This window comes from Bombus fervidus, chromosome 5 (genome assembly GCF_041682495.2).
Source record: "Bombus fervidus isolate BK054 chromosome 5, iyBomFerv1, whole genome shotgun sequence".
NCBI lineage: Eukaryota > Metazoa > Arthropoda > Insecta > Hymenoptera > Apidae > Bombus > Bombus fervidus.
This window is the reverse complement of record NC_091521.1, coordinates 16,117,644-16,131,386: the sequence shown is the minus strand read 5'-3', so window position 1 is coordinate 16,131,386 and position 13,743 is coordinate 16,117,644. Positions and strand designations below refer to the sequence as shown.

At 38.0% G+C, this 13,743-nt stretch overlaps 2 protein-coding genes across 4 annotated transcripts in view; one reads left to right on the top strand and one right to left on the bottom strand.

The window, feature by feature from the left end:
• Positions 1 to 13,743, bottom strand: part of LOC139987168 (protein transport protein Sec61 subunit gamma) — a 119,507-nt gene that overhangs the window by 10,476 nt on the left and 95,288 nt on the right. The gene's annotated exons all lie outside the window — the stretch shown is intronic.
• On the top strand, positions 258 to 12,102 carry LOC139987111 (uncharacterized). Of its 3 annotated transcripts, XR_011799789.1 has the most exons (7): positions 261 to 572; positions 645 to 1,338; positions 1,448 to 1,577; positions 1,701 to 1,819; positions 4,992 to 5,086; positions 7,185 to 8,408; positions 11,974 to 12,102. XR_011799789.1 is itself a non-coding variant. In XM_072003022.1 (6 exons), exons 1-6 carry the CDS (start codon positions 562 to 564, stop codon positions 8,293 to 8,295), a joined length of 2,157 nt encoding a protein of 718 aa, XP_071859123.1. In that variant the 5' UTR covers positions 258 to 561; the 3' UTR covers positions 8,296 to 10,404. The 3 variants fall into 3 exon arrangements, 2 of the variants coding, with proteins under 2 accessions (XP_071859123.1, XP_071859122.1); XM_072003022.1 differs by lacking the exon at positions 11,974 to 12,102 and having other exon boundaries at positions 258 to 572; positions 648 to 1,338; positions 7,185 to 10,404; XM_072003021.1 differs by lacking the exon at positions 11,974 to 12,102 and having other exon boundaries at positions 7,185 to 10,404.

The window sequence follows — 13,743 nt, the reverse complement described above, 5'->3', positions numbered from 1 at the left end:
TTTTAAGCTGATTTCCTAAGAAATTAATTTTTCTTAGTTGTATCACTTTTTTAACAAACTAATGATACGTATGTTCTAGCATTTATTTCCAAATAAATGTGAAGATTTACATCGAAAAGTACATGCACGTGGCAAGTTTGAAAGCGTGCGTAAAAGTAATTATAAGAAGTGTAGCATAATTAGCGTAATATAATACGATAATATGTTTTTAAAAACTACAAAATAAAGTTCGCGGTGTCATTCTAGAACTAATCATGTTTTGTGACAAAGAAATGGTAGGGATTCATTCAACCAATCAGCCACAAAGTGATAACGACCGAATCTGAATAGGGTAGAGCAGGCCAAGTGTTTACCGTCCTTAGTCCTTATTTACTATTACCTATTATGCATCACGACTCATGCTGTAACGTGAATTAGCAACTTTAAGCTTTATACGAGTCGGGAAATCAGTATTCCAGCGTACGCGTTACTATACGATATCTGTTTGAGTCTCCATGTCACGTACATCGCGAGTGTTGATCCACGGCTAACCTCTGACACAGTGTATAATATCCCGTAAAAATGGATAAAAGGTAAGACGCGATGTTTCTCGTGGTTCATAAGATACATGGTTGTCAATTTGTACAATTTTGATGAATTTTCAGCAGGTTAGACGCGTCGAGGTTAGAAAATCGTGAGGATGTTATTAGTCATCCCAAGAAGAACAAAAAACGATCCAGTAAAAAAAGCAGTATGCTTGGCTCGTGGATGAACAACATACAAAACAATCAAAATAACGATATAGTACCTGGAATGGAGTATCCACATTTATTGTGGCAGTCTAACATGCCGCAAAACTTTCAGAACAATGGACAACGTCTCTTTACAACAACATCTGACCCTAGCATGTGTGGTTATACGCAGATGCCTATGACATATACCATGGAGCCTGTTTCACTGCCAACCATGTATAGACTGTATCAGCCGGTGCCAGTCTCTGGTATGAGAGCCGTTCACAGTAGACCCCGACGACACTGTAATCAAAATCAACCATTGAACTTGAATATGAATTCTATGGTAAATGGTTACACGAGTTTACAAGAAAATGGGGGAGGATCTCCTATCCCTGCTAACTATCAGAACGGAGATTACGCGAGTTTGCCATCTACTGCTAATAAGAACAATGGAATAAACGGAGACGAGATAAATTCAGAGCATCGGAGGTATTCAGACCCTGGTCTTGGGTCTGCAGAAGCACCGGTACAGAGTCAGAGCGAAGACTCTGATAGCGCTGACAGTGGTAGCTCCATTACTACAGTTGGACGCAGCAATAAGTTAGTTCTATCTCTTATTGAACAGGTGAGTAGTTCTTCTTGATAAATAAACACAGATTATAGCCGTATAAACACAGGTATATATTTAAGGCATTACAGAAATGTAATCGATAATCATGTAATTTTGTTTCCAGATGACAGAATTGAAAAAGAGCAATAATCAACTCTTTAAAGAATTAAACGAAACAAAGTCTGAAATAGGTAGTATGAAGACAAAATTAGCAGTGTGTAGTTCTTCGGATTATCAACCAGGAATGTTATCAGGTAAATATTAATGAATCAGGTTAATATTTTACGATACATTTTTGTTACTTTACTTCTACGTTTTTACATTAAATTCGTATAATTAGAAAGAAATTAATCCTATAAATATCTTAATTGTTTCAGATTTTATTCGCGAAATCAGGCAAGCCAACAAAACATACGAGGAGGTACTAGTTTCAAAAGTAAAATTCATGATCGAAGAAAAGCTGAACCAAAGGTCGTTGGAAGTGGCAAATTTAAACGTACGTATTAAACTAACTTGTACAAAATTAATTTCTATTAGTTACTAATCAGTTTCTAAATCAAATTCTCTATCTACTAATCCGCTCCGCCCCATACACTTACTCGTATCACAGTTATTCAAAATACCGACTCACAATCGTGATTCGGTAACATAAAAGTTTTCCATAAACAAACACCATTGTGTTATCGTTATACTAGTCGTCTCGATCGTAGACTCCAGTGTCGATAGGTTTGTGAAAAAGTTCGGTCGGTGGAGAGAAGGCAGGAAACTTCGAAATAGAATAAAAATTCGGCGGATAGAAAACGTGGGAAGTGAAAACAAAGCGGATAAAGAGAAAGGAAGAGAAAGAATCTACTTTGCAGTTAGGCTGCGGTAATGTGCCGCTCCGACCGACGCTTTCGGTATTTCCATGACATGGTCATGGACGTATTGTTTGCGTAGCATTCGTACGTTTTGTTTGATTAGGACGGCCAGGTGATCTTCGCTTTTCCCCTCTCTCACCTTTCCCCCCTTTTTTTCCTTTCTTACAATTTTCCTTCCTCGATTATCATCTGCGCGCGAATTTTCATCGATCAAGTTCGTCCGTACGCGTTTCCCGAGTCCCCATCTTTTTTTGTTTGATTATTTATGTACATTTGCATTGGAATTTTTATATACCGTTCTTCAAATAAAGACTCCCCTGTTTTTCGTAATATTTATATCGACTGCGTAGCTCGATATTAATAGAAAGAAGTATCTAGAGCGTATTCATATTCATGTCTAGCTGAGAGTTAGCGATTGAAAAGAATAAGCCGCCTTTAAATATATACATTGTTTGTTGTTCTCGAGCAATTTTTCACAGCGATCTGTTTAATATGAAGCGTTTCACCGAAGTTAGTCAAAGTATCGTTTATTATTTATGGGAGAGAACATAATTTCTTCCGTATTTCAATCAAGATTGGTATTCTCGTTCAATTAATTTCTTATTATCTCAAGAAGGGGATCCGTGCACCAAAGTAATCTTCAAATATATCCGCATTTATTCTATTCATGAGAAATAACGTTCAATTTGAATCTTTGCCTCTTCGTTATTTTATCAATAAAAAATATCTGCTGCTATTTTATCTTTCATACTTTCGCATTAGGTGGTAAGTATTTTTTTCAACCGAAGAGGTATACGAGGCAAAAAATTGGTATCCAATTGTATTAGGTCATCCCCTGCTTGAAACAATGTTTTTCTTCGCGTATATTAAGCGAGAATAAACAATTATTCACTGATATATAATCGATCAATGTTTTGTATCATTTTTTAAAATTACTTTTCTCTATCGAGCCTAATAATTAAGTTATTGAGTTTTCTTTTGTGAATTTTATTATTCCCAATTCAACTCTCAGTAAAGTCACATTAATTACATAAATCTACTTGACGTAACGTGTGAATCATACTTCACGTAAATGATATATTTCTTGATACGATATATCTGAGAAATCTGATGCGTTCAAACGAGGACATCTCGTATAAAGAGCCTAGGTATTTCATACTTACACGATACTTAATATCGTGACAAACGATGCTTCTAAAATTATTAGAAGGATGAAATAATATCTATATCTTCAGCTTCAAAGTCAAATGAAAAAATACAATATTAGTTGAACAAGAAAAAAAAACAACCTTCTTCTTCTTCTTCTTCTTCTTGTAGTCTCACAAAAAAAAAAAAAAAAAAAAAAAAACGAATCTCCATATTATAGCAGCCCCTTAAATTTAAAGACTGGAAACTTACTTCTACTCCAATTGCATTCTCCTGCTGCCACCGCAGTAAAAATCGTCTTCATCCCCTAATTGGTCTCACCGAGGAAACGAAAGGCAGCTTCGTGTTCTCGATAAAAACCCAGTCTGATACCGGAGAACCTAATGTAGACGTAATACGAAATATCCGTGACGTTTGGTAAAAATGATTAGGTTTCACATGAGGGTGTCAGCTACGGGGGTAGAAAGGAAGATAGAGGAAGAGAACGCTTCGCCCCGTGTGTTACGGTGCGTCGAGGGACGAGGAAGGGTGAAGGATGAGGCACTTAGCGGCTGTCACGGCCTCTCCCTTGGCCTCCTTCCTCCCCCTCTTTTCCTCTTCTGTCTTCTCGGGTTTCAACCATCCATTAGCCTCATCAGCCGAAGCGATGGCCGTCCGCGCCATGCTAGCCTCTCTTCGTCTCGTTGCCAATCTCCGTAATTGAACCTCCGGGACCTTCCACTTTCGACCATGTAAATTTCTGCCATGTTCGCTTTCTGGCATTTCGACGCGTTTTCACGCGGGCCAAGTGGCCGGTCGCCACTATTCACGGAATCCTGTCCTTCGCACCGTCTCGCTATTTTCATTTTCTGCTCTTCAGAAAGGATTCTCTTTTACGTCGGCAACGAATTTTTTATTTGTATCGAAGAGAGCGTTTACGATCGCAGGATAAAGAGAATACCGGAGAATTACTTTGGAGAGAACGAATGTTTTGTAATTTCAGAATCCGATGTCTTAAAACGAACATTTCACACGAAGAACGCTCGATTGGTATTTTCGTTACATCTTCGAAAATTACGATCGAAGGACGTTCTCCGTGTTGTTTAATTCTTGAACTTTCATCGCAACCGGCGTTAGACGGAGAAATTTAAGCGGATTTTAAGGAATATCGTATAATGTACAATATGTATGTACGTACGTACTTGAAAATCAATTATCGTAGCACGTGCAAACGAATATCATAAACGATTCTTTTCAAAAATATTATTTCTCTTCCACGGTACTTGGTAATTGCGAGCACGTTCTACGGAATCGTACGAGCAAAGAGATCCAAGCCAGTAAAACGTTATCTGGTGAAAAATTGCAGGTTGCTATGTAAATTGTTTGATTTCTTTCGAAACGTGCCGAGCCATCTTATCTGTGCCGAGTATTATTGCCCCCTTATCTTTTATCTTTATCCTCGTTTTCTTCCGACGGGAGGAAACTTCGGGAAAAATTTCTTCCAACCGACCGTCTTAGAATTCATTAAACCCGTGTACAGGTTTCTTTATTTTTATATCTCTATATTTCTAACAAATTCACACTTTGCCAATAATTTTCAAATCAGTTCTAAATATAATAAAAACTTTTACGTTAACGAAAGAACATTTATGAACGCGCGAGTTTCTCGTCGAATCGTTTCAGAATCAAATAATGAAACTGATGGAGGAGAAAGAAGAAAGCGACAGGCGAATAGCAAAACTGGAGGAGGAAGTTGCCACGTTGAAGCTGAACGTAAAGTGAGTACCCAGTTATAGTTTGGCATGATTATTGCAAATTCCTGTAATAAACTTTGCTACTTCTTCATTATTTCTTCTTCTATCAAATACAGGTTTTGTGGATTGTTTTACACGTGGTTTTTCATCTAGTATAACGACTCGCACTGAATTTAAATCTTGTGAAATATCATTGATATCGATAGACCACGTGGGATTTGTATCGATCGAACGTTTCTCAAATTGCGATCACGAGCGATAAGCGTGGAGTTTCACGGAAAAGTAGCTTTGTCGAAATAATTTATTTCCACGTTTGATTGGTGGAAGCAAATTTGAAATTTGATTTGCCGTCGCATATTGCGATATACTTTCCTTTTCTTTATTACACACTTTTATTGGATCTTTTCCTCAACCAGGAGAAAGATTGTATAAGTCGTTGATAATTAGAAATATCGTAGTCTTTTCTTTTTTATTTTTTTCCAATTTTTTCTGTTCTGTTTCTTTCACATCTTTTTTGCCGTTTTCCTGCATTTTAGCAGGCCGAACAGAATTATGATATTTCTATTATTTATATCGTTTTATCTATTGTTAGATTTCTTTGTCACCTAAAAGGAGTGTTTCGTTAATTAAAAATGTACTTTGCAATTTTACACGTGTTTTTATTTACGACTTGATATTCTTTTATGGACCGGCAAGAATTTATTTCTAATTTGAGTAAAATATTTTGTTGCAATTTTTGTTGACGTAGACGTTTTTGTTAACGTAGAAGATTGGTCATCAACCGTGTTGTTAGAACTTTATTTCTTCCTTTGTGACCTATAACATAGAAGATATATATATATACAATATTTTCAATTTTCTTATAGGAAATCTCTGATCACCGAATTAATTACTTTAATCTATTACTAACAACCAGCATGCAATAACTTGCCTCTATAGCTCTAGCACTATTCATTTCTCTAAATAAAATATTACACGAACATTTAATAACCGAAACCATCCGAACTACAAAATTATTAAGCGCACTAATTAACACGTTAGCTAGAACTTTTCAAATAATCACTCGAGCTTCTACCACATTTTTCCTCTTTTCAGCCTATTTGTACTTTTGTAACGTTTTAGACATTTTTTTTTAAAATCCTTTAAGAAACTAACCGCTAATTTCTGATCTCACAGAATGCTTGCGAGTTGCAATTTATCTCTTACTTTTCAAAACCACTAAATTAATTACCTAGCTGAAATTGCTTTAAATTTCTTCTCTTAGATTTAAGTTTCAACTCGGAAAGCCGTTCCCTTTGCAAACTGGTATTCATCGCTCTTTAAAAAATCATTTTAAAAAACCAGTCTTGAAACGTTCATCGCTAAATAGCTATGTATCTAGCGTATTATCATACAGCCATACTTTTCTTTCCTTTCTAAATCCGTTCAGAAAATCTAATATACACGTCGGTATAGAATTGACCTTTACAGACGTTAGTTGCCAAATAATCATTTAATTTTATCGCAGTAACATTCTTTCGATTTAAATCACCGAGTAAACGCTTAAACGAATCGCCACTCGTTGCTTGAAAGCTATTTCAAACTCCTCTTAAAGATCTTTCTCGCTAAATGATTTCCAAACTAAATAGCATCTTGCAACACTCTTCTCTAACTCTAAAACCATCTAGCGAACGCTTACGAATCGTCGTTTTAACGGAAAGCTTGTGCGAAAACACTCGCTGTTTGTAAGTGAATTAGTCGAAATTATTGCGGATCACTTGGATATTTAGTAACTCGCCTGTCGCAAACCTTCATCCACTGAACCTGAATTTGAGAAAGGCTTCAATTTAATCTCGAAATTCAAGAGAAACTTCACCTATTTAAAAACGAAAAAGAAAAAAAATGCACGAGACCATTACCCAGCTTTCTTATCCTTCCATCTTCTCTTTGCACCTGCACTTTCTCAATTATTTACACCCCGCACGTGAAAATGGGACCGCATGCACCAAACACCCACCCACAAAACGCAGAACCAACAAAACACATACGCCGTCTAATGGATAATACGCGCGCGCGATCTCCGCGTGCTGAACACATATGTATATATAAACATGGTGGAAATTGTGTGTTGATTGGCACGTAGCAACGAAGGCCGCGAGATCGCCGCGTTCGAGGAAGAGACTCTGGCGCTGAGACGGGAGCTGCAGGAGGCCCGGGCGTCCAAGTGCCTGGCCGAGAATCACGCGGCAAAGTGCGTAAACGCAAGATCAGTCACGCCTGTCGCTACTTTCGATACTACGCAATCCTACGTAACCAGCACCCCCGTGCGTACCGCTCTATCCGACACCTGTAGCCTGATCCCCGCACCACCGTCATCGACATCGTCGTTGTCCTCGATAGTCCCACAACACATCACCTCGTTACTACGTTCCCGAACCGCGGACCTGGCACACCATTTCGTCGCAGACAAGACGAACGCTTATCGAACCGCTGATTGTAGCAGTCCAACAACGTCCATCAATGCTTCGTGGTCGTTGGATGATCAGTGTCAGGTGTCTAGCAGTGGTAACCAGTCGTCGCTGATAGTTACCGCTAGCAGCAGTTTCGAGCAACATCGCACGGATGTCAGTTTGGATGAGAGCTCCAATTTCTCTGCTTCCGAGCTCGCGTTAGAGACCAGAAGTTCCGATCAACGCGAGAACGACGACCTTATCCTCGTCGAACATCGTTTGGATGAGAACCCGAGCTCGAAGAAGACGAAAGACGAGGATATGTTGCCGATGAAAGACGACGAGCCTAAAACAGATTCGGCTACGACGAAGAGTCTTGGCGCGATATCCTCGAACGTGCAAGAGAAAAGGATAAAAGAGTCGAAGAAGGAGGTGGAATTGTCGCGTGGTCATCATCAGAGAGCAGGATCGAAGAAGTCGAGGAAGAAGAAGGGTAGTTCGGTGTCGAAGAGATCGTTCGTCGAAACGGACAAGGGTGGAACGATCGCAGAAAGGAACGACAATGGGACGAAAGACGCGCGGAGAACGGTGAGCGAGGACGAAGCTCGGAGTCGTCTGAACGGCGGCGACGACGACGTCGACGACGACGACGACGAAACGAGCCGAGCCATCACCGAGATCCCGGAAGTGACCGTAGTCGGTGGTGGCTCCTTCGTGCCGAAAGATCTCTGCTCGACGGGAATCCTGACCTCCAGAGTCCTGACAGCACCTTCACGCGCTACCTACACCACCGCCTACATTTAGGCTACGTACGCGCGGGGCCCCTGCGAACCAAACGCGAACCAACGGTCGCCGTTGAGCGAGGGGGGCTTCAAGGGCTTGCTAGAGGCTACTACTATGTACATGTCGAATAGCACGTAGGTCTATCGTTGTACCACTCCTTTTCTCTCTGTCTGTCTCTTTCCGTATAGACACTTTTTCTGTCTTTCTTCCTCTTTCTTCGTGGACACGCTTCGCGCTATTCCTTCGGGCTCGACGAACGACCTTTCGCTTGGTTCGCTGTGTTTGCGGAATATTTAAACAAATGTATCTTCAGCAGCTACCTTTAAGTCAATATTTTAGGTATTTTGAGCGTATGCTCCAGATTAAGAACAAGTGTCGATTAAGAACAAAGATTAAGAAGAAAAATATCGATTTTAAACAAGTATTTTATCAAGATATATATCGTAGGTTTTTATCGTGTTATTTCGGTGATTTCGTCAATTGTTTATTTAGTTACTTGGACTTCTTAAGGGTTCTCTGTTTCAGCTTTTTAAGAAAATATTTGTCACGATGTTTACGGGCCAAATGTATAAAATGATTGTTTTATAGTTGGACAAAATATTCTAGAGCATTATTTCTAGTACTTTGTTGCCTTTTCTTGTATTTTTATCGTGTTCTTCTAGTTGTATAAGAGACACTCCTAAAGCATGTAGTATCATTTCTAATATAAACGAAGCGATATACCGGGAATGAAACCTGCAACCAAGCTTAAGATCGTTCAAAGATATTAATAATCGTATATGTTTTTCTCGATGGCTTTTGTTCGAAGTACGAGAAGAGTTAGAGTATTTTGTATTTTGGAAGAAATCTCTCTCTGTTTAATAATTCACCTAAAGTTATTTATCCATTTTTATATTTTCACGATCTCTTGATTTTCACTTTTCTGTACTCTTCTTCTACTTACCTATTGTACAGTTTCGATGTGTTCGAAGTGGAAATGAAAGAAACGAATATATTTCCAATATTAAAATTTACGACATTAAAATTTACGGTTGAAAATTTCGTGAAAAAAAAAAAAATGTGGGGAAAATAGTTTTAGAGTCTGCGGATTCTTTCACTTTCGCTTTGTAGCTGTAATTAATTATACGATAAGCGTGTGTACATTTAAATAGCGTAAATTACTACGTTGGCATGGCTTTTGCAGCTTGTTTAGCATGCGTTTGATTTCTCAATTCTTTGTTTATCATTTTCAATATCGAGTGTACACTGTTTTCCAAGCCTGTATCATATTTTTAGTTTAATTCCCCTTGAACTTTTCAACTGGTTCGATTTTTGTCAATTTAGATCAATCATTTTTAAATCAACTTCAACATCGTCAGCATTAGGTATACAGGGAAGATTTGGTACTCTTATACAATTTTTATAAAAGTAATTTTAAGAATCTCTTACGTTTTTATATCGATATTATAAATATTATTTTAAGTAATATCCTCAACTAAATACGCTTTTTTTTTAGACGTAAGTTCGAGACAATTGACCCTGCTACGCAATAATTTTAATATCTTTATATGTTATATAAATAATTATATAATTATATTATATATTTCATTTTTAATCTAATAAGTTTCTAAGGATTGTCGCGTAATGTAATTATCAATGTAATTACTTTATCTAAAAAAATGGGAACGCATGGGACAGAAATTAAAGATGCTAAAATATTCTCTTGCTATCTTGAAAAGAGAGACGAACATGAAATAGACATCGATATCGTTCGTGATTTCTTTAATAATTTTCAGTCTGCGAAAAATATCAGAAAACGTATATCGAGACGTGCGATTTTTCGTTCCGATTATACGCTGAAATTTTTTCGTAAACTACGGCAAGCTTTTCTGCTTGCAAAAACAAGAGTTAGACTGGAATATAAATATACGTAAAAATGGGAGGGTCGTAGCAGGGTTAAGACTGACTAAATAGCAAGAGTATAATACGTATTTCAATCTATCGAACAGTGCCAGTTAAAAAGTTCCGACGATACTCCACACATGTTAACCTTGTTACACGTTTTCGAGCGTCAATATTTTCGACGTTACGCAACTTCCCTTCCAGGAACGAAAATAGAAAAATAAAAAAAAAAAAAAAAAGAAAAGAAAAGAGAGGGAGGAAAAATAATGGTTTTCATCGATGGTCGAGGACGAGATCGAAAGAATCAACGTATCATTATCGATTATACTCGTTGCATCCCCATCGTTTCGCTCAAACATCATAAAAGTCCCGGTGTGTACAGTTTAAACAAGCAAAGTCAATTTTTATCTTTCGATCTGTTCGTTCGGTAGAAATAACGACCGCCACCGATACACGTTTCTCCATTTTTCTCTTCCTCTTACCCATTCTTTCTCTTTTTTCTTCCCCTCTCTCGATATTCCTCTGCAATTCTCTGTTTCGTTGCATCGAGTTTGTACGCGGCAATTTAATAAATGATCAAATATTATATTAATTTAATGTTTTCAAGCCGGCGCTCGCGTTGCGTGTGCGTGTGCGTGTGTGTGTGTTTGCGCGAGCGCGCACAAAATTGATATTTTCTTTCTTCTACAATTTCCACGGCAAACAGCCGCCGTAGAATCCCCGTCAACAACGGCAAACAACAAATTAATTCGTTGTTTAAACAGTTCCAGAGGCCGGCTGTTTGTCGCTGGCAAACGCGTTTAACGCCACCGACAAGGAACGATCCTGCTAAATTCCAAAGGAACTTCTTAATACATATATTCCGAATTTCCCTTATTATTTTTATGTATAATGCAGTCTTTATTTACCATGCGAGAAGTATCTTTTGCGAAAAGTCATTTAGGACTTGTGGGGTGGATAGCACTCTGTTCGCTGTTGAGACTGTTTGGCGAATAGAAGATTGAAAAATCAACTGTTCGTTCGATGTTGGTAATACGAGTGATTTGCTTTGGCTCATATTTATCTTATACGAAGAGAAGATAATCTTGTCTTTTCATTGTCAATTCACTTTTTGCCATGAGAGGAATGGCGGAAAATTTGTCAACAATTTTTAGATCTTAACGTTTGACGGATTTCGAGATCTCAGAATTTAAACATTTTACAAATATTTTACGTTCGCCAGTTTATAATTCCTCTACGGCGCTATAAAACAATCGTTTTTCCTATTATATTTCGCAAAAGTCAGTAGATAGAAATTCCGACGTCGAACACTGTTTTTAATTGCAACAGAGTTGATTTTTCCAACCACGTTCGTCAAATGATTTAGTTGAAATTATCCGACGAACACAATGCGAAGCGGAATTTTCTAAATTAGGAAATTTGAACGTTCGAAACGAGCAAAAACAAATTTACAAACGAACATCTTTAATCGATTATATCAACGAAACGCCATCCACCTCAAAAATCCTGATAGAAAGATTTCACGTTGCAAACACCTTGTGTATATATTCCTTCCGCATCAAGCATATTCCACACTTTATACCTCCATACCTCAAAGACAACCCCGCAAGACGCCAATGGGCGAGGGTAAGCCGCGAGTGACCGGTTTTGGTCGTGTGTATTCTTTTTCTGTTTTTCTAGCTGGTAGCATGGCTTTCAGCTGACCTCACTGTTGCTTTTGCCGCTTCTAAAGAGAGCATTACAGAGATTTCTTTGGGCCGAGTAGTGGATGATAGGCGAACGAACGCATGTAACGTTCAATGACTCGTGATTTGTCAGACGGGAGAAGCTGCTGGACATTCTGCGTAATAAGATGATCGATCCCGCCGACCAAGGGGGAACCATTCCGAGCTTGGTGAACGTGAAACGCTCGAGGAACGCTTCCTCCTCGTCCGACGATGAAGAGGAAGACGAAGAGGAAGGGGACGAGAAGAATTATCAGGAGGGAAGGCAGCGAAAGGACGAAGAGGACGAAGAGGACGATGGTAAAGTGGACGAGCAAGGAGGAACAGCGTACAGAGAGAAGGTTCCTGAATGGTTGTCGATGATCGAGAATGGTATTAAGCTGTCCGGACCTGTTACCGATCTTTAGATCACAATTTTTGGAAATATTCGAAATTTTCGATTAGAGTTTAAGCGAAGAAACAGGATGATTTGATGTGTTTGCGCGGTGTGAGATAATCCGAAGTGGTTTGAAAAGGTTTGCGATGAGAGGAGATTAGAAGGAAGTGTGTCAGAGTATTTCGAATATGACCTCGTTGATGATCTAGGACGGAGTATTGGAAATTCTAGACGAAACTCTGAAGAGTAAAAAGATTTGGTGCGTCAGAGTGGAAATGTTTGTAAAAGTTTATGATAATTAGTAGTAGCGTGTTTGAAATCTCGATAATCTTTCAAGTACTAGAAATTTTAAGTTAGAATTTCAGGATGCCAGGAGAAACGATAGTTTTGCAAGATTTGAAAAGGTTTGTAGAAATTTGAGATTTAAAAAAGTAGTATTAAACTATTTGGATTTTCCGATGATCCTTGGAGTACTGGAGATTTTATATTAAGGTGTAGAAAACGAGGATATTTGAATGGTTTGGAAGAGTTTGCGAACGTTTACAGAGATTGAAGAAACTGGCAACAGAGTATTTAGATTCCTTAATAATCTCTGGAATTGAACTTTTTGACTATTGCAGATGTTATTGAACGATTGTGTGAAAGTTTTCACGAATTTGACGAATGTGAACGCTTCGATTGGAGCATAATGAATGACAGAATTGAAATTGTTAAGTCCACGACGTTAGATTAACTCTTCCAAAAATTGTCAAACTTTTACGTAAAGACGAAGAAAAGCCAAAAATCACGAACGACGATCAAGAGTATCGAGCTCTCTATCTGTGTCACCTTAGGCTATAGTTTTTAAAAAAAGATTTTGAAACAAGTAACAAATATTTTAGAATAAGTTTGAAGTTGTTTGACAAGCGAGAACAAATCCTTCTCAATTCTTTTAAATTAATTTCTTTGTTTTATTAAAATTACTCGAGTTTGAAAGATCTTGACGAAATTTTGTTTCAATAATAAGAAACATAATGCGTGACAAGCGTTCGATCGAACGATTTCTACAATTGTCGTTTGTTTGAACGTCATAAAATGATTAACTTTTGAACATTGTGTTGGTTACGGTGAAGAACGTGGATTGCAATGAAACGGAGAAGACGAAAATTTCTGCAATTTTACAAAGCTTAATAACTGTTTTTTTTTTAATGGATTAAGTAATATTGTACATACAGTTAGCGTTGGGAAAAGAAATCGAGGGAACCTCGTTGTTTCAACCCTCGGAGAATCTCGATTTATTTATAATCTTAAACTCTTTTTCTACTTTTTTCGTGTCATAAATTTCATCGGAGATTAACGCTTTAAGGTTACGCGAGGATAATCTCTCGATTATTCGAGAGTTAGTAACGAGGTTTGATAAAACTGATTCGCTACCTTGCCTGTGATCGTTCATTCGTCCCAATTTTTTTAGAAGACGGTTCCTCGAGATTTTTATTATACCGTCGAACG

Excerpts from the sequence above, each read along its gene's own strand:
- LOC139987111 (XM_072003021.1), top strand. Across the intron at positions 1,578-1,700 it reads TCAACCAGGAATGTTATCAG|ATTTTATTCGCGAAATCAGG; the intron begins GTAAATATTAAT and ends TAATTGTTTCAG. Across the intron at positions 1,820-4,991 it reads TGGAAGTGGCAAATTTAAAC|AATCAAATAATGAAACTGAT; the intron begins GTACGTATTAAA and ends GAATCGTTTCAG.